The following is a 25,477-nucleotide window of genomic DNA, read 5'->3' as shown; positions in this document are numbered from 1 at the left end:
TCACTGTGCTAGTTGGAGGGGGCTGCAGACTGGCCTTTTACCCACCGATTATGGCCCAGCAAGAGAACAGGAGATTTTGGGGCTAAATGTACATTTTATATGCAGACAGTGACTGTTGCCCTCTGGGAAATATATGTTTTAAAATGGTGGAGGACAAGGATTGGGCCACATGGTTTGTCTATTCAAAATGGAGACTTAATTAAGTTAAGTCAGTTGTATAGAAGTTGCATAGCTTCCTCCCCCCCCCTCACCTGTTATCTGATGCTCACCCTATTGTACTGTCTGACTGTGTATGTAAATGTCTGATTCCCTGTGTAAGCTGTTATCTGTGTTGTCATGAGGGGGAAGGGAGGGGAGGGGTTGTAGCCCTCCCAGTGTCTCTAAAGTGAATGTCCTTTGTTTAATAAAGGAGTTGCTCTTTCTATGTTGAACCTTCAACATGAGTTTTGCCTCGTGATTGGGGGTTAGGAGCTGGTTACTGCGAATCTGCTGGCTGAGAGTGGGGTTTTGGCGGGCAGGAGACGCTCTTTGGCGGAGGTACCCAGTCGGGGTACCAGGCGGTCCGTCACACTAACGATTTATTACTTTATGAAACATGGCCCCCTTGATAAGAGACCTCATGAGGTCTGGTAGCTGTAAAAAAGGAAGTATCACAAGACCTATATACTGTGAGACAAAGCAAATTATTTTTTTTACTCTTAGCTGATGTAATATTAGGTCTGTATGCCAAATTCTAAATCCACAAAATGGGGTCAGTCTGGAATGGATTCTTGGCTTAACTTACTTTTCCACCTCAATTACTACTTGTGTTATTATTAGAAGTATGAAAATCAAATAACTGTCTTGCACTTTTGTGTAGAAACCTTACTTCTGTCACTAGTCTCTGCGTAATCATGGAAAGCATGCCGCCAAACTTGTTTAGACATTAATCCAGTAGAGTCACATGAGAACCAACACACAAGACTACTGTCATCAACTTCTGACAAAGGGTTTTCACAGTGCTGAATTTTCATGCTGAACACAGCATGCTCTACCAGAAAGACTCCTCTTCCCCCAACACACACTCACACACACATTAGTATTGCCCCTGTTTTGGGCCCAAAGCATACACATCTCAATTGTCAGAATCCATATCAGCAGGGAGATGGCCCCTCCAGTACGCAGAATTACTAGCCAGTGTTCACATCAGCAGTGTATGTGCATTCAAATTCCCACTTTGTATAATCACACTTGAGCATTTTAATTTCTTTGTTGAGGTCAGCTAAAAAAAAACTTGTAGCATTTAGAAATTCTAATAGCATTTAAATAAAGGAAGCCTAAGTTTAGTTCTCCTGAAACACAGTGTCATAAATGGCATTTACAGGTAGTTCCATAATAATCTACAAAATCACAATACATTAGCATAGTACAAGAACCAATTTTTTATTTGTAAGCAAAAATCATTTTCCAGCCACCAGCACATGCTAACCTTTCAGGGTCCAGTCACTAGGTCATGCATTAGTTTCTTAATGCCCAGTCCTCCACTAATGTGTCCTGTTGCCTCTTCACTCATTCTCCATTGTATTTGCATTAGCCCCTCAACACCTAGTGCCCAGCACATGTGCTTTAGCCCCTCAGCACCCAGTCCCCTGGACATGTTCTTTAGCCCTTCAGTGCCCAGTCCCTAATGCATGTGCATTAGGCCCTCATCAGTGGCGGACCTAAGGAACAAAGGGCCCTGGTGCAAAAAAACCACAAACACAGCGCTCTCCTCCCGCAGCGCTCGGCCGGCTTTCACTTTCTCTCCTCCCCGCTGGGACACAGAGCAGCGCCCAGCGGGGAGGAAAGAAAGCAGGGATGCGCCGCTGTATCGGCAGAAAAATGGCACTTTCGGCATTTAGCCAAAAGTGCCATTTTTGGCCGATATGTTTTGGCGGCCTATATATTGCTGTGTCCCTAATATTAACAGCAATGCAGAATGGCATAGGCTAAAGAGGACTACACATCCCAGCAATACTTTATATAACAATAGCATTTCTGTATTAAGTACTGCTGAGATTTGTAGTCCTCTATAGAGGGTGCTGTTCTGCATTGCTGCAACACCTGATCCGTGGAACGACCAACAAGCGCAGACTCCCGTCTCTCACGCTGTCAGAATATGCATACAGAGTGGAGTTAATGGTGGGCTGTGTGGACTTTCAGGTGGCAGTGCGGAGTTAATGGTGGGCTGTGCGGACTATCAGGTGGCAGTGCGGAGTTAATGGTGGGCTGTGTGGACTTTCAGGTGGCAGTGCGGAGTTAATGGTGGGCTGTGCGGATTATCAGGTGGCAGTGCGGAGTTAATGGTGGGCTGTGTGGACTCTCAGGTGGCAGTGCGGAGTTAATGGTGGGCTGTGCGGACTCTCAGGTGGCAGTGCAGTTAATGGTGGGCTCTGTGGACTTTCAGGTTGCAGTGCAGACTTAATGGTGGGCTGTGTGGACTATCAGGTGGCAGTGCAGAGTTAATGGTGGGCTCTGTGGACTTTCAGGTTGCAGTGCAGACTTAATGGTGGGCTGTGTGGACTCTCAGGTGGCAGTGCGGAGTTAATGGTGGGCGGTGTGGACTCTCAGGTGGCAGTGCGGAGTTAATGGTGGGCTGTGCGGACTATCAGGTGGCGGTGGGCTGTGCGGGCTATCAAAAAAACAAAAGGACATAAAAAGCGCTCTTGAATGGGGAAGGCTAACTAAAAAACATGCAGCCCTGGGAAACAGGAGGAGAACCTGTAAATGCAAAACGACAAAGGAACACAAAGGGCGCAAAAACAATGGAGCACTAGCTAACTTGGCACGACATGGCAGAAAAATAACTGTATTGACACTTACATGTGGATCCAGGGACCAGAGGATGGACAGCCTGTGTGGAGGATCGGGACACCCGTGGTGTGTGCCCGAATCTGGCTGGTGTACTGCCTAGAGGAGTTCGTCCACGGAAGGAAGGGAGGCTGTGAACGAGGAGAGGGGAAGCAGAGCGGGGACTCAGGCTGAGGCCCCGGTGCGGTCGCACCGGCGGTAGTTCCGCCACTGGCCCTCATTAGTACCCAGACCCCAGCTTATGTGTATTAACGCTTCAGCACCAAGTCTCATGTGCTTTACCCCCTCAGCAACTAGTCCCAAATGCATGTGTGTTAGCCCCTCAGCACATGTTTGTTAGACCCTTAGGGCCCATACTTACCCAATGCATTGGAGATGCCCTCTCCATTTTTTCCAGTACAGCCGCAATGCAAGACAGGGCAATTTGCCTTGTTACAGATGGGCTCAGTTCAAACAACCATGCTGCAGTATACGGTATACAGTACTTTTTTGCAGCGCAGCTCACTGCGGTGCAGTACAACCATATCGCACCATGCTGTGCCCACTTGTGACATTTCAATAGAGTTCTAACAAAAAAGGAAACAGTGTGATGTGTCGCAATCAAGCGCATCAGCACTGTGCACATGCATACCAACAGCTATAAGTGCATGTACATTAGCCTCTCGTCAACAGCACATGTGAAACCATTCACCAGTACGTGTGCATTAGCCTCTCAGTGCCCCATCCCCAGCACATGTACATTACCTGAAAATATCCAGTTACTTACACATGTGCGGTAACTCATCAGTGGCCAGTCACCAACATGTATGCAATAACCTCTCACATTTATTCAGCACACAAACATCAGTCTTTGTTCTATTGCCCCAATCCAATAGTTATTTTGCATCTCAAAGGATACACATTGCCCCACTCTCTTTAGGCTTAATTATCTAAATGTTGACAGTCCCTTCACTTCACACACAGATAAGCCGCACCCCACCAGTGTATAAATGGCTTTGTGTGTGTGTAAAGGCTCACATCCAACCAGCACTTCTCCCTGTGGCATTTTACTCATGACTAGGGCTTAATCCTAGTAATCTTACCTGCATGAATAACCTGTTCATGTTTATCCTCTGCATGCTCCCCTGTCCCCAAACATTTACTTATCGCCCCTTGATACCTCCGCTGGGTACAGGAAAAAATCCACCGTTCCCTGAACTTCCTGGTTGTGGGGAAGGGGAGTAAGGACAGTGAAGTGATAGGCTTCTGCTGCCGTCAGTGAAACTGTTGATAGGAGAGAGGCGCAGGGAGCAGAGGCATGGCTTGCCACGCGTTTCTATGGATGCATACAGTTGGGCGCAGGTCACAGATGGGAATGTGCTGGCACTGGTGTCTCCTCAGCAGCCGGCCAACTTAAGGAGACACCCGCAAAGAGGCAAGGGGATCAGCAGTTTGGGGACCAGCTGCAGGAGGAGTTAAAAAAAACATTTTTATAAGAAGAATGCTCAAATAATGTATGTGTGGACCTTTTTATCTAAAAAAAAAATAATAAAAAAAACAGCAAAGGTTTAATATTGCTTTAAAACTGACAAAAGTAATTTGCATCTATCATTGTTTACTCCATATTTCTTAAAAATCTGACTTTGCTTTTGATTTGTGATCCAACAGAACATTTGGAATAGGGAAATAAATAAAAAATACATGGACAGTGATGGGACCAGTGGCGTAACAATCACCATAGCGAATCAGGCGGCTGCTATGGGGCCCGGGGCACAGGGGGGCCTTTTTTTTCATCTGTAAACTTAGAGCTGATGTGACTTGGCATTCTCCAGTTTTGTCTCATCTGTCGAGAGGACATTCTCCCAGTCGCATTGTGAATTGTCAATATGCATTGTATTAAATTCCAGTTTGACGTTTTTGTGTTTTTCTTTCAACAGTGGAGTCCTTTTGGGTCTTCTTCCTGTTAGCCCACTGTGAGTCAAAAAACGATGGACGGTGCAATATGACATTTAAGTAGTTTATCTTAGGAGTTTAGCTTGAATCCCTTTGAAAGTATTCCTAGGCTTTTTTTATACCATTAGCACTTTATACCATTTCCTTCTGTTCAATATGGGGTCGATTTTCCTCTTGCAGCCACATCTAGAGAGGTTGGCTATACTCCCATGAAACTTACATTTTGTAATATTTGCAGGTTTAGTCACAAGGACATCAAACTGCTTGGATATTGTTCTATGGCCTTTACATTTGACATTCTGATCCCCTCAGATAAATCTCTCCCTTGCTTTCTCTGGTCTTTGTTCAGTGTGGTGCACACAATCAAACAGCAGCGGGACTACTTTTCTCTGTTAAAATAGGTTGACTGACTGATTGCAAGATTGAAGATGTGTGATACTAATAATTGAAAACAGTTGGTTTGAAATATCACTAGGATCCAATTATGTATAATTTTTTCTAGGGGTACCATCAAATATGTCCAGGCTAATACAGAGAATATCTCTGTATAATAAGCAATGATTTATCTTTCTTTGCATTACTCCATGATATGCCAAAGGCATGCAAGTATACATGAGACAATTGCTTTTAATTTCCTACTTTTCAGTAGGAATGAAGCATTGTCAATTAACTGCAAGGGTACCAACAAATGTGCCCATGTCTGTATGTATATTAATGCCCAGTGTAAGCTATAATGTGCTTATGTCTCTCAATGAAGTATGTACCTGGAAACTTATGTGACTTAATCTGTTCTAATATAATTAAATATAAGAGGTTTAAAGTGGAGGTGCAAAATCAGCAGAATTTCTTTAGCCCTCTAAAATATGATGTTTTGGCAAATTTCAGACAGAAGCCCGTTAGAAATGCTATATGTAATCACATCCAAGTAAAAAGTCAAATAATTCCTGAAATGAATCTGTGTTGAGTAATACTCTTACATCATTCTTCACTGATCCGTTCTTGGAAATGTCCAGCTTAATCCACACTGCTTATGTCTAAATGAATCACGTGGCCAAACATGTGAGTCCATTTGAGCATGATATAAAGCTAAGACAGATATGGAATTAGGAACATAACAGCTGCAGTAGCTGATAAAAAAAATCTGCATTATTTAAAGGGTTAGGGAAATAAGGTATACCAAAAACATTTATTTTAAAATAAATACCGTATTTGCCGGAGTATAAGACGACTCGGCGTATATGACGACCCCCTATTTTTCTGTTAATACATATGTTTTGGGCTATACTCGTCGTATAAGACGGGTATAGCCCAAAATAAATGTTTAAATACACCCACTAACCTCCATGGCGATATTCCAGAGTGTGGCTCGCGGTTAATTTTCAGTACCATAAGCGGTAACCCCGAGCCACACTCGGGATTACAGTCTCTTACCTTTTCCAGGATCCCCGCTGTGTCCTCCGTCTTCCGGGTTCCGTCCTTTGTGAGCGTCCACGTCGCAGGGGGGCAGAACCGGTGGGAATTTTAAAAGTAAAAAAAAAATAGAACAAAAAAAAATAATCAGACCGCCAGGGAGGCTAATCTGTCAGCCCGCTGGATGTGCGGTAATACTGTATGTACGGTAGCTACATACAGTATACTGCATTGAACCAATCACGGCAAGCAATGTACACAACCAATCCGAGCAGGCTTTGTATTCATTAATAGAATACATCGCTCACGTGATTGGCTCAGCGCGGTATACTATGTAGCCGAAGCTACCATACATACAGTATTACCGCACATCCAGCGGTATTGTAAATTGTATACCCGGCGTATAAAATGACCCCCGATTTTCGGGGGATGTTTTTAAGTCTAAAAACTCGTCTACGCCGGCAAATACGGTAAGCTAGATATACAGTATATGCTAATAAACTAAAGTAAGTTAACATGTCTAATATGCTGTATAACTAATTTTTATCTATGAGCTGACATTACCTATTTTACATAGATATGAGGATTTATGTAAGAGCAGGGCCGTAGATAATTTTTTTTCCTGGGGGTCAGGTGGGCTGTGCAGAGTTTCAGGTGGGCTAGAGGGGTCTTAGGTAGCCTGTGGGGGTCTCAGGTGGGCTGTGCGGAGTCTCAGGTTGGGCTCTGCGGATTATTATTAATAATGTTTTCGGGTTTTTTTTCATTTTAATTTCTTTTCTTTTTTACTTTTATTTCACTTAAAGGGTTATTAAACCCTCAGTTTTTTTCCATATATCTACTGCAAGTAAGCAGTAGATAAATGCAAAAAGTGTAAAAAAAAAAGTGATTTGAAAAGGGTTAATACTTACCTGTGTCTTCCCCGCGCGCTTCCATCTGAAAATGTGAAAATTCTTGGGCAGCCGCAAAGCATCTTGGGGTGGGCGTATGCACAGTTCACATTTTCGGCCGGGACGCGAGGAGACACACAAGGTAAGTCTATGGACACGTGCACCAGCACGGGATGGAAGTGCCAGCAAGCTCAGAGGAGTCAGCGCTGGATCGGAGACCCGCCGCATCGCTGGAGGGACAAATGAAAAGGACAGGAAAGAAGAAGTTTAGATTAAGAGACATCATTAAAGGTAAGTGCTGACATTAACATTGGGGGGAGGGAAAAATATTTTTTACTTTAATGTCACTTTAACTTTATTGCTATCACACAGGTTAACAAGTTCCTGTGTGATAGCATTCGGAGGTGACATTTTCTCTTTATGAGCCTGCCCTCCAGTACAGACTTTGGACACTGGACTTAGGACGCACTGGACATAGGAACGCAACTGACACGACATAGGAACGCAATTGACTTGGGACTCAGACCCGGTGCAGGCTTACGCGATCCGGGAAAGCGCGTCCTGGGATCGTGCGGTCCTGCACAATGCAGGCCGCGATTGCCGTGCGGCCCCATTCATTTTAATGGGGTGACATCCGCGCGGCAGTCGCAGAAAAAAGGTACACGATGCGCAGCTGTTTTAGCCGTGATCATGTTTGGAATGTTGTGATTGAGTGGTATCAAATCTTGGTGAAATATTAATAATAGGGTGGTGTCTGAATTATATTTAGATTTAATAGACAGTGCCTCCAGCCGATTACGGCAAGTAATAAATAACTTAACAAACAGTATGAATTCAGTTCAGACACTTGATAATACACCCCAAACCAATTCCCTGAGTTCTTTGAGCTTATGGTGATTTCTTACCACAATATATAAATATCTCCCAATTACACTAATAAATCAAAATAATTTATTAATATACGAGTATAATCATATATTTCTGTACAAAACATAAATTACTGGTGATTACAATTCAAATACCCCATCAGAGAAATGAATGGAAATAAACTATCAGAAAAATTTAAATACCTAGACACCTTTAAGATTGTTTCTTACTTTCCGTGGCCATAGGAAAGAAAGAGACGTATCTCAAAAGTAAAATTCCCTTGTGATCCTAACGATTTCTGAAGATAATAGGTTTACTAGTCTCATAGGGACAACAAGCAAACAGGCTAGTATATCTACAATAGCAACTAGTTACATACAATTTTATACCCAATTTAACCATACACAATACAATCTCAGGAATAAGATAGAGGAAGATATGAAAAATTATCACAAGAATTGTTCTCTAGAGCACACTGTTGATTAGAATTGTAAACAAAAAAAACACTAATAATCAAATGTAACTGCTATAATTTTGGAGTAAAGAAAGTTAATTCTTCATATATAATCAATATCTCACCAATCCTTCAAAAGAAAATGTTCAGAGTCTTATTGGATAAGATGATGGCTCGTTTTAGGCAGCAAGGGTTAAGTCTTAGCGATGGTCAATGAGTGACAGTCCTTATGTTACATCCAGGAAGTTTTCTTCATAGCTCTCTCTCACCCTTTTCCTCTTTTGGTATTTTATATGGTTTGAAAGCATTGTTCGTATTGGCGACTCCCCAACCACTATTTACTTTCTTCCAATTGATCGGTTCAGAAATGGTAGTTGATTGGTTATTTCACTCATATCGTTTGCATTCAGTTGAGTAAGCCTTGGATGTAATCTCATTCTTGGAACAATCGGGTGGATTAACTGTCTTGGAGTTTGTAAGGGTTTTTTGTTAATTTTTCACCGGGGCACCATTACTAAAATGAGGAAGTCAACAGTCTGAGCACCATGTATGTGTAACATATAGTCCTGCATTCTCTGGGACAGGCATACTAATGCATCTGACCCATTCAGTTTTTGTCCTTTTTTTACTTTTATGGGGATTAGGAAATTATTTAAACCCTTGGGAATCGTGATTCCTTGAGCTGTTTGAACTTCAACAGCATAAGGCATCTGTTGCTGGAATTTCAGGGCGGAGTTCATATCCTGGTATCCCTCGGGGTCCCCCTTTAGTCGACTCCATAAACAGTCATTGATTAAATTAATTTGAGTGGCCAAACGATGCAATAAGTCGTTGCCAATTTAAATTTGGGTTTGGGGATTATCCAGGACTATGAACACATGAGTGGTTGTCTTATTACCTATCGTGATATTTAAAAGGCACCTAGCGATTGAATGATAGTCCTCAGAATCATCAATGGAATCCGAGATCCAATGACGCTGAGGAGTGGAGAAACAGATCATTTCTATTTCAGTTATTTGTTTTATAAGCCCGTGGCTAACAAAGCTATGCTCTTGCTTTAAATCAAGTTTGGCTATTTCGACCCGTTCAATTCGCCGGTCGATTGAACTTTGGGGAATATAGTCCCCTCTTGTTGGACCCAGTTACGTTCAGGATGGGACTGGTTAGACGTATCAGCCTCATAACCACTGTTCCGGCCCTGCTGCTGTGGTATTTCCCCTGGTCGTTCCCTGGGATCTTGGGGAGCTGTATGAACCCTGTGTCTCCTTATGTGCTCCTGATGGGGAGGTGATCTATGTCCATCAGGGTTTCTATTGAAATTAGGGTTTCTTCTGAAATTTGTATCTCTATTAAAGTTGGGGTTTCTGTTAAAGCGAGGGTACCTGAGGAAATTGGGGTCTCTGTTAGCATTGGGGTGTTGATTATTTGACCTCTGGGTATATTCCCTCTGATCATTTCTATGTCTTGGGCTCCTTTCATTCCCATTACTGTTGTTATATGGCCCCCGTTGGTCCCTCATCTGTTGGGGATGGGGTGCGACTCTGGGAGGTCTAATTGGCCTCCCACCGCGAACTGCTTCTGCATAAGATCTCCTCTCCGTTTGTAACTCGAGAGGTTGTGGGGGCACTGTAGTGACTGCTACTATTTTGGGGCTAGGCTTGGCTTCTCTTTTTATCCCGCTTTCACTAGATTGTTGTATTGAGTAGAGATAGTCACTCTCTCTTACTAACCAATCCAGGAAACGTCCCTTTTTAAAATCCTTTGCAAGTCCCAAATTTATGTAAGCAGGTAATGCTTCATAAAATAGGGTCTTGAATTCGGGCTGATTTGGATCAGGGTTTCTCTCAGCCAGAAAATATGCATTTTTCAATACGGCCAAAAATTCTGTGCGGCTCTGATTAAGGCTGCATTTTAAATTGTAGGCCGCAGCCTTGACTGAGGTGGTGGTTTTATATGGTCCAAATTCCATTTGAAACCGGTATTTAACCTCTTTCCATGACTGACCATACAGGGCTTGTAACGAATCAAAGAACTGCCTGTATTTATCTTCAAATACCCATGGCAAAAGATTTTTAAGGTACGTTCGTAAGTTCCTAGATGGTCAGTGATGACTGGGGATCCTTTTTTAGAAAAAACGGGAACAGTTTCTTTTAAAAATCTGATAATTTTAGGGGTGTCATATCTTTTGAATGAGGCCCTGGAACTCCTTTCCGGGTCATATATCGATCTCAGCAGTGCCTCCATTAATATGTTGTGATTGAGTGTTATCAAATCTTGGTGAAATATTAATAATAGGGTGGTGTCTGAATTATATTTAGATTTAATAGACAGTGCCTCCAGCCGATTACGGCAAGTAATAAATAACTTAACAAACAGTATGAATTCAGTTCAGACACTTGATAATACACCCCAAACCAATTCCCTGAGTTCTTTGAGCTTATGGTGATTTCTTACCACAATATATAAATATCTCCCAATTACACTAATAAATAAAAATAATTTATTAATATACGAGTATAATCATATATTTCTGTACAAAACATAAATTACTGGTGATTACAATTCAAATACCCCATCAGAGAAATGAATGGAAATAAACTATCAGAAAAATAAAAATACCTAGACACAGAGGTAGCTCTAGACTTTGTGAGGCCTTAGGCGAAACTCAAACGTGAGGCCCCCCACTTACACCCATAATGAAAGAAAATGCAAACAATACTTAAAAATGAACTGTATACATTGCATATTGTAAGACTAGCGTTTAATCCCAGCAGCCAGGAATTTACAGCTTCTAGAACTAGAATTTTATTTCTGTCTCATATCTAATTATACAAACAACTATACGCAAAACCCTAAACCTAAGGAAGTAACATGCAGAGGTCAGATGTAAGGAACGCACAGGGTGCAGAGGCCAGATCTAAGGAACGCACAGGGTGCAGAGGTCAGATATAAGGAACGCACAGCATGGAGTGGTCAGATGTAAGGAACGCACAGTGTGCAGAGGTCAGATGTAAGGAACGCACAGCGTGCAGTGGTCAGATGTAAGGAACGCACAGTGTGCAGAGGTCAGATGTAAGGAACGCACAGTTCAGTAGTAAACACAATAAATCCTGCTTTCCTATCACACAGTATGTCATGGGTTATATGTGACATCAGTCTGGCATTTAGAAGGATCTACTCACTGGTATTGGGCAGCTGGATTTTTTACATAGGGGGTTATTCACAAAGCTGCCGAAGGATCTAGCCGTAGCTTTGGCTGATCCTTCGGCACCAGGACCCCTTCGGTTCAGTAGAACCGAAGAGCTGCTGTAGGGCTATTCACTATAGCCTGTCCTGCTCCCGAAGTTGGCCGAGGAGCTCAGTCGAGCCGAAGGCATATGCTTCGGCTCGGCTGAGCCGAGGTGAAAGGCGAAGCTGGCCGGGCGACAGCCTGCTACTGACAGCTGGGCGGAGCGGCTGGCTTCGGCCACTTGCAGAGACAGATCAGCATCCCCTGGTTACCAGGGATGCTGATCTGTCATTACATCCCAACTCTCCCAGACACTCCGGGAGTCTCCCGCTATTAGATTGCGCCGCCTGGCCGAGAAACACTTTCTCCTGGAAAGGTTTACTCTGCTCGATCGAGCAGAGTAAACCTTTTTCTGCTTAGTTGTCTTCTGTTTTTCCCCTGACATCGGAGCCGCCGGCCACCGTCAGGCGGAAAAAAAACCCAGCATAGGAATGCATAGCTACATTCCTATTGGCTATTTCACTTTGCAATAGCCAATAGCAAACTAGCTATTGCACCCGCCCACTGCTGCTGTCAATCAGCAGAGGGGACCTGAAGTTTTCCATCAGGTCCCCTTCTAGTGAATGACAGCAGCAGAGGGCGGGTGCAATAGGCAGCTTGCTATTGGCTATTGCAATAACACATGAGTGTCTGCGTTCCGATCCAGTGCAATCTGCACAAAATAGTGCTTGCAGCATTTTTGCACATCGCACTGGACGGGAACGCATACACTAATGTGTCACACGTTTGGGTGCCGGAGATCACACTGCGGGCGGGGGGCGTGGCTGCGGTGCCATTGAGTTCAATGCACCACCACCCCCCTCCCACCCCAAAACAAAGTGACTAGGCCGGGTTGCATTCCAGTGCATTCCAGAGGCCGAACGCACACCTTATGGTGGGACTGGGCCCTTGGTGCTTGTTCACACCAATTACTGTGCTTTCCAGAGCGGTAGCTGCTGGAACGCACCACAATCACTCACAAAACTTCCCCCTGTGTTCTGGTGTGGGAGGAGGCGTGGTGGTTCATTGATGTCAATGGCACTGCAGCCACGTCTCCCCTCCCGTAGTGTGATCGGACGCATGGCAAAACATTGCCTGCATTCTGTTCAACTTCAAACGCAAAAAATGCTGCATGCTCTATTTTTTGCTTTTGCAGTGGAACGAAACGCAGGCAATGTTTTGCCATGCGTCTGATCGCACTGCAGCCGGGGGGGGGCAGAAGCAGTGCTATTGAATTCAATGCACCACCATGCCCCCTCCCGCCCGAGAACGCACAAAGTTTTGTAAGCGATTGCGGTGCGTTCCAGCAGCTACCACTCTGGAACGCATTGCAATTTGTGTGAACAAGCCCTTAGACACTGTGAATTTCTTCTTCTTTTTTTTTTTGCTACCCTGTATTTTTATATAATGTACAAGTGCAAAAAGAAAAAAAAGAAAAAAAAACTTCAGAAAAAAAAAGAAGGGTGCTTCACTGACCTGGACTCCATGCAGGCACTGCTCCTGATCGAGGGGTCAATTCCCGGTGTCCCACCGCCGGTATCTGCCTCATCCTTGCCCTCCTACGATGCCACCGCTGGCTGCTGCAGGAACGGATCCTCATCCTGCATCCTCATGACACGCCGGGCGGGCTCTCTCCTCTGCAGGAAAGGATGAAGTGAAGTCCCGCCGCGCAGCTTCTCCCTCTCTCTTCAGTGACAGATCCAGGAAGAGGGAGGGGGGTTGCGTTGCGGAGGCTGCGGGGGAATTGCCAGCGCACATTCTCCCCGTGAGGAAATGGCTGCTCCCTCCCGGCCCAGGGGTTGACTGACCAGAGGCAGGTTAGTTGAAGCTTTAGAGGCGAGCTAGGCGGCCGCAAGGCCCTCGTGAGCGCGAGGCCTTAGGCTACCGCCTAACTCGCCTAATTAGAGAGCCGCCTCTGCCTAGACACCTTTTAAGATTGTTTCTTACTTTCCGTGGCCATAGGAAAGAAAGAGACGTATCTCAAAAGTAAAAATTCCCTTGTGATCCTAACGATTTCTGAAGATAATAGGTTTACTAGTCTAATAGGGACAACAAGCAAACAGGCTAGTATATCTACAATAGCAGCTAGTTACATACAATTTTGTACCCAATTTAACTATACACAAAACAATCTCAGGAATAAGATAGAGGAAGATATGAAAAATTATCACAAGAATTCACTCTGCACACTGTTGATTAGAATTGTAAACAAAAAAACCCACTAATAATCAAATGTAACTGCTATGATTTTGGAGTAAAGAAAGTTAATTCTTCATATATAATCAATATCTCACCAATCCTTCAAAAGAAAATGTTCAGAGTCTTATTGGATAAGATGATGGCTCGTTTTAGGCAGCAAGGGTTAAGTCTTAGCGATGGTCAATGAGTGACAGTCCTTATGTTACATCCAGGAAGTTTTCTTCATAGCTCTCTCTCACCCTTTTGGTATTTTATATGGTTTGAAAGCATTGTTCGTATTGGCGACTCCCCAACCACTATTTACTTTCTTCCAATTGATCGGTTCAGAAATGGTACTTGATTGGTTATTTCACTCATATCGTTTGCATTCAGTTGAGTAAGCCTTGGATGTGTGTGATAACTTATTCAACCTCAGACAATAATCATAGGTAATCTCATTCTTGGAACAATCGGGTGGATTAACTGTCTTGGAGTTTGTAAGGGTTTTTTGTTGATTTTTCATTTGTAGTTGTGATATCCTTTTGAGTAAGCCTTGGATGTGTATGATAACTTACTCAACCTCAGACAATAATCATAGGTAATCTCATTCTTTGAACAATCGGGTGGATTAACTGTCTTGGAGTTTGTAAGGGTTTTTTGTTAATTTTTCATTTGTAGTTGTGATATCCTTAGCCTTTGGATTTCTTGATTAAACCCTTTTAATTATTGACCTTGAAGTTAAGTTTCTCTCAGTATTGTCAATTGTGGTTTTATGATTATCTAATCCTTAGACTTCATTTGCAATGTTTTACCTCTTTGAATCAGTTTGGTTGTACAAAGGCTGGTTCCTAAAGGGTCTCTTCTGTATTGTTTGTGTCTTGCTTAATTTGTACACAATAGGCTATTTTGGTTGATTAATTTATCTGTCCAGCACAGACTTTCGGCCCCTTGCATTACATTGCACAGAAAAGTTTGATTTAGTTTCTGTACAAGTCATAGTTTATCAGTTTTTGTAATTTTATATAGAAATACCCTGACAGGAAGCACGGGCGGAATTGCGGCGGGAAACCGTGCAATCCGCCCGGCGCGACTGGGGTGCCTTTAGAAAATAATGGCACCCAGAGCGCAATCAGTGCACACCTAGGCGACTCTCGACCGCGCGGAATCGTGCACGATTGTCGTGATGTGTCCTCTAGGTGTGCACAGGCCCCTAGGAACGCACTAGACTCTGGACTTTGCAACACAAAGGCTAAAAACAGAAGTATATTCACTACTCACAGATAATACAAACGCCCCTCCTCCCCAGCCCCTGCTACCTGATTGCCTGCTCTGTCTCCATCCTTCTGATCCTGGTAGGACACGGTCACCCTGGCTCCTGCAGAGCCCGCACTGAGGCATGTACAGATCATCCAGGGCCAGGCAGGCATATGTACATCTGAAGGGATGCTGGGGATGCCCTGTTTGATAAAACATCGGTGTCCGTAAAATACAACTCTTCTCCAGCCGTCACCGATGTTTTATTAAACAGGACATCCCTGGCATCCCTTTAGAAGGCCCTGCCTGTCTGTGGATGTTCTTCAGACGGGCGCTCGGGAGCACATTCCCCCCTTCTGCCCCCTCTCACAACACCACTGCCAGGACCCTCTGGGGGGGGGGAGGGGAGGTTTGAACCCCCCTATCCCCCCCTTATCTACGCCCCTGTGTAAGAGACAGGGATTCAGAAAGTTTTTGTTTTTTTTAACAAATCCTCCCTTTTTTTTTGCTTAATATTTTTGAGGCAGTCATGAATGCCTATATAAATTGACATGCGTTTATATAGCTTGTTTTTAACATTAGTGACACGATTGTAGAACACATTCTCTTGCATTCTGTAAACAGTATTATTAGCATTATTAACAAGACTGGTATTTTGTTTTTAGCACACTATAATTGTATATATACTGACAGCATGTTTTGTTGCTTAGCAACAATGATGGTTTTCTGCACAACTGTCAGGTCAGCAGTCTTTCCCATGATTGTGATTCCTACTGATCCAGACTGAGAGACCATTTAAAGGCTCAGGAAACCTTTGCAGGTGTTATGGCTTAATTAGCTGATTAGAGTGGGACACTTTGAGCCTAGAATATTGCACCTTTTCACAATATTCTAATTTTCGGAGATTGTGGATTTGGGGTTTTCATGAGCTGTAAGCCATAATCATCACAATTATGACAAATCACGACTTGAACTATCTTGCTTTGCATGTAATGAGTCTATCTCATATATTAGTTTCACCTTTTAAGTTGCATTAGTGAAATAAATGAACTTTTGCACGATATTCAAATTATTTGAGTTTCACCTGTATATATAGTTAACTAAAAATCAGTGCAAAATATGATTCAAAATATAATCAGTGACAATAAGGAAAATGGATTAAAATGTCAATAAAATTGATCAACAAAGATAAAAATAAAACCTCAGGATACAATTTCAAATATCAATTAAACAAAATTAAGTAACTCTTAATATATACAAAATATTCCCTTCTTGAATCTTGTCCTGCATCAAGAAGGGAATATTTTGCAGGGATAAGTCTATAATTATGCCACTTTACACATCAATGGTTTGGCCCCACCTGGAGTATGCGGTGCAGTTTTGGGCACCGGTCCACAGAAAGGATGTCCTTGAACTGGAGCAAGTCCAGCGGAGGGCGACCAAACTCATAAAGGGGATGGAGGACCAGAGCTATGAGACACGGCTACTAAATTTAAACATGTTTACGTTGGAAGTAAGGGGGGACATGATTTTCATGTACAAAATGTTCCATAGTCATAGCAACATTAGCAACAAACTCTTTGAGATTAATTCTGTAACAAAGACTAGTGGACACCACCTAAAACTGGTAGAAAAAAAATTCGAACACAAGGGGCGAAGGGGGTTCTTCTCAGTTTGCGCGGTTAGGGTCTGGAACTAAACCATTGACTAGAAACTGAAATCAGCTTCAAGTACATTCTATATATATATTTCTCCCAAAATTGAAAGGAAGACAACTTTCTACTGCAGTTAGAAATTATACTTCGATTCAGTTTTGATGCTAACAAGGACCAAATGGTCTAGTCAGATATATACAGTGGGGCAAAAAAGTATTTAGTCAGCCACCAATTGTGCAAGTTCTCCCACTTAAAACGATGAGAGAGACCTGTAATTGGCATCATAGTACAGGTCCTATTTGGTTCAGTTCCCCTGGTCAGCCCGTCAATCTGCTTCAGATCTCTCCCTCTGGTGTCTATGCACGTCCACCTGTATATTCTTTCCTTTTTTTTCCCAGTCTTTCCGTTCTCCAACTCTTAACTTTCTTCTAACTTTTATCACCCAAAAATGTGGGAGGAGATAGCTTATCTCATCCTGATTATGTTAGGAAGGTATCACTTTTCAAAAAATTATCCCTGCAATTACCTAAAGAGGGCAATATTGGACTAGAAATAATTTTGGATGTTTCCTTAAAATTCCAATATTATTCCATGAGATGACCTTTGACCTAAGCCTTGAACAAAACCCTAAATTTAACAGGTCGGTCTGTTCATTGGCAGAACCTGTCCGACTTACTGTCTCTTTAAGAGATATATAGCTTGAGAAAGTCTGAATAACAACAATTACATTTTATTCCACATACATTGAGAATGAAGTAATTTGTACTAAGACACAGTGGTTAATCACATTCTTTCCCAACATAATTATTTGTACTTAAAAAAAAAAACAACACACCATATTAATAATATATACTAATATGTTTCAAGGAGTACAACCAAATAATATATAAGGAATATAGGTTGAATATTGTAAGAATATATATATAAAAAAACATAAAATGACTCAATTAAGTATGTATGTAGATGCTTCATGCAATACTAATAATACAAGTGAAAGTATTGCTAATACAATTTATTTCAAATAATAATACTGTATACAAGGCAACTCTTATAATGAGCTCTTTTTTCTATAATGAGAAAAAAAATCATAGTAGTCTCTTTTGTTCTTTGTTAAGTTTGAGACATGGCAATTCCATCAATCTCATTCTAACACAGTCTGGTACCATGGTCAGTCATTATCTCTTTGTTGTTGTCTGGTAGCCCCACAATTTACAACCTGGGAATGTATGTGGTAAGGCTCTAAGAATCGCTGATGTTAGAGTCTTTGTGCAGAAACTCAAATTCACCTTATATACTGATAGAATAGACAGAACAAAGATGACTTCCAGGATGCCCATATTGCAATATGTAGAATAATATGTATAGGCCTTATAGTTTAATTCCTTTTATCCCCAAATAGTTCAGACAAGGCCCTTCCACAGACACATATGAAGGTGGGTAAGAAAGACAAAAGAGAAGAAGAATGCACAAAAGAAATGAAGGGGAACATGTCAAGGACTAAACTAATGCTGAATTATGCTGCCATAGTACCCAACTAAATATATTGCACTCGTTGGCATTTGAACTACACTATAAAATGGCGGGTTCCCAGCAGCCACATTGACACTGTTCTTTAGTTGTGATAAGGAAAGTATAGTAAGTGCTACTGATAAAGTGCATAAGGATTAGTGTAGGGCATCTAGCACTGGCTGGTCTCCTAAACTAGATGTAAACTCTGACTGAATGTCCTGTAGATAGCAAAATGCTGTGTATCTTGGAGAATTTAGAGGTGGGGAAGGGAATGGTCTTTATATTTTAATGCTGCTAATGTCCTGCATCTTCTTTACAGCTTGTTCCTGTCAATATGCACTACAGTAATAACAGGAGGCATGTGTTTTTTAATATTTAGCTGCTGGCGACAATTGTATTTTTCATAGTTTCTTTACAGCCTGTCCCTGACCACATTAATTTCTGTGATAAAAAAAATTTATGGGCACATTTCCTAATTGTTGCTGGCTGCAATTTGTTTTTGTTTTTTAAGCCTCTTTACAGTGTGTGCCTGTCTATAGTGATAACAGGCTGCATGTCTTTTTTTTTTCTCAGGGCTTATTCCCCAATTGGATGCTGACTGAAATAGTGTTTTGCACATGCCTTTTTTTTAAATCAGGAACCACAGTGTAATTTGCCTGGGCAGTGTGCATCAGCCCAGAATCTTATAATTTCCTTGGGGGAGAGCATGTACTAGGTTGATTTACAGGCAGGAAATTATGGGAAATAGGCAGTATTGACACACCATAACATAAATTGTCTGAGAAGGTTCTCATTCATCCAGGTCATGGTATATCTGTAAAAAATAAGTGAAGGCAACTGGACTTTCTGTATTTTTCTTGAAGACGTTTCACTGGACATCCGACCAGCTTTCTCAATTCAGAATGACTTGTACAAGTCATTACACGTTTTTGTACAAAGTCATTCTGAATTGAGAAAGCTGGTTGGATGACCACTGAAACATCTTCAAGAAAAATACAGCAAGTCCAGTTGCCTTGACTTATTTTTTACAGACATAACATAAATTGACCAAAAAAGGATCTTTATATTCATAGCACTACTATTTTAATTAAAGCTAGCCATTAAAATTAAAAAAAAAGATTTCCAAATGATATTACCATGTTAAAGCTTATATGTGAATTTAGTGTTTGGGTGTACATCTACTTTAACAAACTGTGTTTGAGGGTATTTTCCTATGTGCCCTGTCTGTGTGCACAGATCTGTACACCCAAAATCCTAAATCCTATAGAACCAATCTCAGTCTGCAACAACTGATCGATAGATAGCTCTTCAATGGTTAGCACCTCCACTATTTCCATAAATGGTTTTTTTTTTCTTCAATTATACATTGTTAGATTATTTTTAGGATGATTACAGCGCATCAGGCCTTTGAGGCTGACATTCTGTTTAAAAGCTGCCTTTTTTTCTTAGCACCTTACTGCATCCTTTAAAAAAATAAATAAAACAAAACAGTGAAAACACTAAGCACCCAGAACACTGCACACCCTCCCCTCAGGTGCACTACAGCCCCCTGGAGTATCCCCATTTACCCATTACATTTTTGGTCTTTTCTTAGTTAAACTTCTTAAAATTTAAATGAATGCATTGCTTTTATCAGTTACATCTAAAGTGGGTGTTTGGTAGTCCTCTATAATCTAGGTCTATTTCGTTTTAATAAAATGTGCAGGGCAGGCTAGAACCTTGATCATATATTGGGACACCTATAGCTGGCAAGCCCCCTATGTGATAACTCTGTGGAGGTGACAGCTTCTTTTTACGGAGTCTATTAGACCCCTAACGGCATCTCTGTACTGCATTGAAAGGGGACCGTGAAATGTTGAACATTGCTTTTACTGGTGACTTTACAATCAGTCTAAAGTTGTGCTGGTGATACGTGATCTATTGGCTGTGTCACGTTGACACAACCTTCTCTATCCCATCATACTGTTAACTTTAAAGAAATATCAAATCTGCACTTACGGTTGGTCTTAAGGAACTAAACGAAAGTGTTACAGCTGCTGCACTATGGACACTATTGTCCAGCTGGTGGATAGTAATAAATAAATATGCAGCCGCTATGGGTCCAGATTATAACTGGTTAAAAAGGAGGTCCCATCTAAGGGAGGCAAATAAAACAATAACCACAAAATGCGTTTAAAAATAAATAAATAGATCTCTTATGGTCCAAAATGTGCAAAATTGCAATTGGTGCATATAAGTAAATATCTATCATGAATTCATGTGCTAAAGGTATACACCATAACCTCAATACAAACTATAAATCACTACTGATCATAACGTGCAAAGGTGCAAAATCGTGCAATAAGTACTTATAGATAAATATGTATATCATACAATTAAAAGTGCAAAAATATAAATTCATAAACTCTTATGTATATAAATTCCTAAAAGTCCAAATGATTGTATCAAATCCAATGTGTTTAGTTCGTAGTGGATTCGTGAAAATAAGTCATAGTATATAATCCCAAACGTGCTGGTGGTCTTTTCGAAGACCGTGATTGTGTCCACGCCAGCACTCCCTCAGGAGTGCACACTCACCGCAATTATATTGTATATAAACCGTAGGAAGCTCACTGATAGACCATGATGTCCCAGCATCTGTTTACTGTTAACTTTGCTACAAATGATTGGGGTTTGGTTTTTGTAAACGGAACCCAGTCTCACGCTCATCAGTAAAGTAAGAACCATGTCCATTGAGAACAGAAAAAACTAAACTTTTATTCGATAGATTCTGACGAATATTATAAATAAAAGGTTTATTTAAGAGGTATTATGGCTTAATTTAAATAGTTCTCACTTGACAGCAGAGTACTAAAGATTAGATTTGTTTTTGTACAAACACAAAGCGTATTACTTTAAATAAAAAAGTGCGTCCTTTCCCCTTTTTCACTTTTTTTGGGGGAATGGAAACAATTTGAAAAAAAGAAGTGCAAATAGCAACTTGAAAAATGTAAACAGACAGTAACACAAATATATGTCCAGTGTTTAAAGTGAGTAAAATGTACTCTTCCAATTACTCAGAGTCGGCGTGTGACACTGAAGGTGTCACATGCCAGCTCTATAGATCGAGAGCTGAGTGATCACACATTGCTTATCACTCAGCTCATGGCTTGACACTGCAGAGAGCAGTGACTACCAGTCACTGCTCCCCTCGGGGGTTCCCCCCTCCCCTCTGTTTCTTCAGCGCTCATTGGATGGACAGGCAGGGGAGAGGGGTGGCACAGCAGGCTGTGGCTCTAGAAAGGCGTGGATCCTGACAATATTGTCAGGATCTTTCCCGGCTGCTGCAGCGCAGCTCTGTTTGGCTTTAGTTCTCTTTTAAAGTGCAAAAGTTGCTACTTTTGCTCCTTCTTCTATTGTCAAAAAAACAATATACTAAATATTTATGACAATGTGTGATCATGATCATTGTGCTATAAAAAAGAAAAGAGTAAGAAACATGCATGAAATATTTTGTGTGTATATTTAGTAGTTTTTTATGTTTTTTATGACAATAGGAAAAAACAAGGAGCATGAGTAACTAACTTGAAATATTTTAAAAGCATTACACTGGTTTTTCCTTTGTTTGGCATTGGTATATATTACAAAACATCAAATACCACTAAAATAGACAAATAAAAAACAGTGTACTTTCTACTCCTTTCGATTTTTCAAAATGCTATTTTATCACCTATTGCCTAAACCACTTGAACTAACAGCAAGGTACATCCAAAAAACAAACATAAGGCACTCAGAAACCATTCATAGGCCTTTAACCTGTTGCCGTCCGCCCGTAGTAAAAAAACGGACGGACGGCACTGCTACATCTGCGGGTTGCCGTCTGCAGGCGGCAATTTTTTTCTGCTCGCGCGCGCCCCCTAGTGGGCACGCACGGGCAGAAAAGACCCGACGATTAAACACACCCGTTACCGGTGAATAAATACCACCAAAAGACAGCTCTATCTGTCCCCAAAAAAGGGTATAAAATGCATTTCAGTACAGCGCTGCATGACGGAATAAATGTCAGTCAAAGTACCGCAGCACTGAATACTGAAAAATGGCCTGGATGGGAAGGGGATTTAACACCGCGGATGTCAACTGGTTAAAGTAGGAATGCGGTGATACCGGTTTTTCAGTATTGACTACGAGTTCTGATTTTTGTTTTGTTTTTGGTACTTGCCGATACCAGATACCGATACTGGCATCCCAAGGTACCGTGGACCCGGCTAATCCTGAAGCCGGGCAGTGGGTCACGACCCGCCACCCAGCTTCCTGATTGCCTGGGAAGCCGGTGTACTATCGAAAGAACACCAGCTTCATGCTCCCTCACAACACTACAAGGCAGCCTGGCTTCCTGACCAATCATGAAGCCGGGCGTCTGGACTTGATGTTCTGCGTGGCTTCTTAATTGGCTAGGAAGCCAGCTTCACACTGCTTAGCATCACTGCGAGGCAGCCTGGCTTCTTGACCAATCAGGGAGGCGGGTCATGACATGCCACCCGGCTTCCTGATTGGTCAGGAAGCCAGGCTGCCTCGCAGTGTTGCTAGGCAGCGTGAAGCTGACTTCCTAGCCAATCAGGAAGCTGGGTCATGACCTGCCGTCCAGCTTCCTGATTGGCCGAGAAGCCGGCTCCATGCTCCCTCGTGGCACTGCCGGTCAGGGTAAGTATTGGAGCTTTTACAAGCAAATATCGGTATTAGCACCGATATCGATACCAGTATCGTTATCAGTGTATCCTATAGGTTATATTTAAATATCTAACAGTTGTGCTTCTAGAACCTATACACATATTTTTGTTTAGAACAGACTTTTAAAAATAAATCTTAATGTGATTTTCCCGCAGGATTGCTGGGGATGGTGGCACACATGATGTATACCCAGGTTTTTCAAGCCACGGTTAGCTTGGGACCAGAAGACTGGAGACCACATTCCTGGGATTATGGATGGGCTTTTTAGTAAGTTTCTACTGATTTATTTTGCAAGGCATATGGAGTACATGGCTAACAAAAGGGAACTAAAAAGCAAAATGCAAAGCTCAATTCTAATTATTCAATAGAAATATGTGTTTACATATGTCAGCTTTAGGTTTTGAGCAGTATTGTTTGGAAGTAAAAGTTATGATCCAGGAAATGTGCCTGATACAGAAACAAAACTAAATCTGTGACATGGCCCTACCATGGTGTCTTAGGGGCCGAAGTATACACTGGGCAGAAGTTTTGTAAATGAACCCCTTAGTGTTATAGGGCAGACTTTACAGCATGATCATACAGTAAAACCCTATATACATATAAAGATTTTTTATCCCGCCCACCTTCTGGAAAATAAAATGTTACAATTATTTTCGTACATGACCTGCCATTACATGAAGGTACATGGCTTGTTTATCCTGACTAGAATTCTTTAAAAAAAATATATATGTATATACTGTATCTATACATATCAATGACATTCTTTTTGTTGAAAATATTTTTATTTTAGCACAGCTTGGGCTTCTTTCACCTGCTGCATGATTTCAGCTGTCACAACGCTCAATACCTATACGAAAACAGTTCTGGAGTTTAGACGAAATCAGAAGGCATTTGAGCATAGTTTTAAAGAGCAAACCTGCTTTTTGAACCACAAACAGGTGAGCTTCTATAGAGACAAGCCTATACATTCTGTCTCAGAGAGTGTGGACTTCTATTCAGAGCTTCAGAAGAAAGTTCTGCTAAGAGACCATTCAATAGATCTAGTAGATGTTGAAGAATCCATGGAGGATGAACACTGTTAAACTATGGTGGTAAGCAATTCGTCATGGAATTCTATGCACAAGGATTTGTGTGGTAATACAGCAGACTGTAGGTAATTAATGACCAGCAGGACTGGCTGATTTTGAATGGAAATCTAAAATCATTTAGATACATATATGAATATTATCAGCCCCATGTAAATACTCATGTTAATGTTTTCAAATATCTGTATCTGGTTGTGTGTGGCTATATTTGTACATGGGGTAGCCATGTTAAGATAAATAATAAATGCACTCTGCCAGAGAGTCTGCTAAATTCTAATCTTTTATCTTATATTTTTAATATTTTAAATAGATACATTAAAATCCTCCCTTTCCTTGTAAAGAACACCAACCCTGTACACAAACCAAACAAGCTTGTCACCCCCCAATTTTTTAGCACATTATGACAATTTTTTAAAAATGTAGAATTTCCCTGTGCTATACCAGATCTCTTCTGTGGATAAAAGCTGGAGAGCAAAAGGTTCTACATCTTTAAATTGAGGCTTCCAGTCTGAGTTTGACTGAATCAAGTCAGAGATTCATTATCGTAAGTAGACTCCGGAATTCTGGGAGCTTTTCCACCGCCCTTTTCCCATAATTTTTAGTTATTTAATTCACTTAATAGAAAGCATTATTGTTACAGTTTATTCTTATAAGTCAAAATGTATGCTACTGAGCGAACAATAATAGTATGGGATCTGTGTTGTGGGAATATCTTGAGGATCCTCCAGTACACCTGATAATACCAATGCCAGTAGGATTCAGCATTCTAGAGATGTTAGCTTCAGACTAGACTTGTGGGGGAGACTTTCTTTTGAAACTTTGAGGGTTGTTTTTTTGTTTTTTTTTAAGGGAAAATATTGCTATGTATATATTTGTAATATGGTTGTGACTGTATTGTTTTAATAAAGATTTTCTAAACCTATTGTGTGGTTTATTGGTATATTTATTAGAAGTCCAAATACCAGACTGATATCAGCATCATAGTGAGACCACACAGAGAGGTAACACAGTGCTACCAACATTATCTATGGAGATTGGGGTTTTGTTCTGCACTTTATTGTGTTTGTTTTCAAGCTATTTTTGCTTTCAAATTATGGCGGGATTTGACGTCAATGTGACATCATGGGGAGGATCTGTGGTGTATTTTGTGTGGTCTCACTATTTAAAGCTGAAGTTGCATTCTTGTTGTGTCACTATGTCGCCCAGAAGAAGGGACCCTGTGTGGTCCCGAAACATTGACTGTATGACACATGTGACAATTTAATAAAAAGTGCTTTACTTGCACATATCATCAAGTGCTGGGGACTTCTATTATGGACTGTATCTGACACAGCGCCATCTGTGTTGCCACTTCAAGCACCAACCCTCCGTCAAAGTCTGTACGCTGTACGGAGTACAGGTGATTTTCGTGTTATATCGCAGACACAAAAGCAAAAAACACA

At 41.5% G+C, this 25,477-nt stretch overlaps 1 protein-coding gene across 1 annotated transcript in view; it reads left to right on the top strand.

Moving 5' to 3' along the window:
• The window catches only part of GSG1 (germ cell associated 1), a 62,952-nt gene extending 38,919 nt beyond the window's left edge, over window positions 1-24,033 (top strand). Inside the window, exons 5-6 of the mRNA XM_018565314.1 lie at window positions 23,106-23,217; window positions 23,741-24,033. Of these exons, the coding sequence (XP_018420816.1) occupies window positions 23,106-23,217; window positions 23,741-24,032 (404 nt within the window). The 3' untranslated portion in view covers window position 24,033. The remainder of the gene's footprint in view (window positions 1-23,105; window positions 23,218-23,740) is intronic.
• The last annotated feature ends 1,444 nt before the right edge of the window (window positions 24,034-25,477 follow it).

This window comes from Nanorana parkeri, unplaced genomic scaffold (assembly GCF_000935625.1).
Source record: "Nanorana parkeri isolate BGI_ZX_2015 unplaced genomic scaffold, ASM93562v1 scaffold832, whole genome shotgun sequence".
Taxonomy (NCBI): Eukaryota; Metazoa; Chordata; class Amphibia; order Anura; family Dicroglossidae; genus Nanorana; species Nanorana parkeri.
Note: the sequence above shows the minus strand (reverse complement) of the source record. Positions and strands in the feature narration are given on the sequence as shown.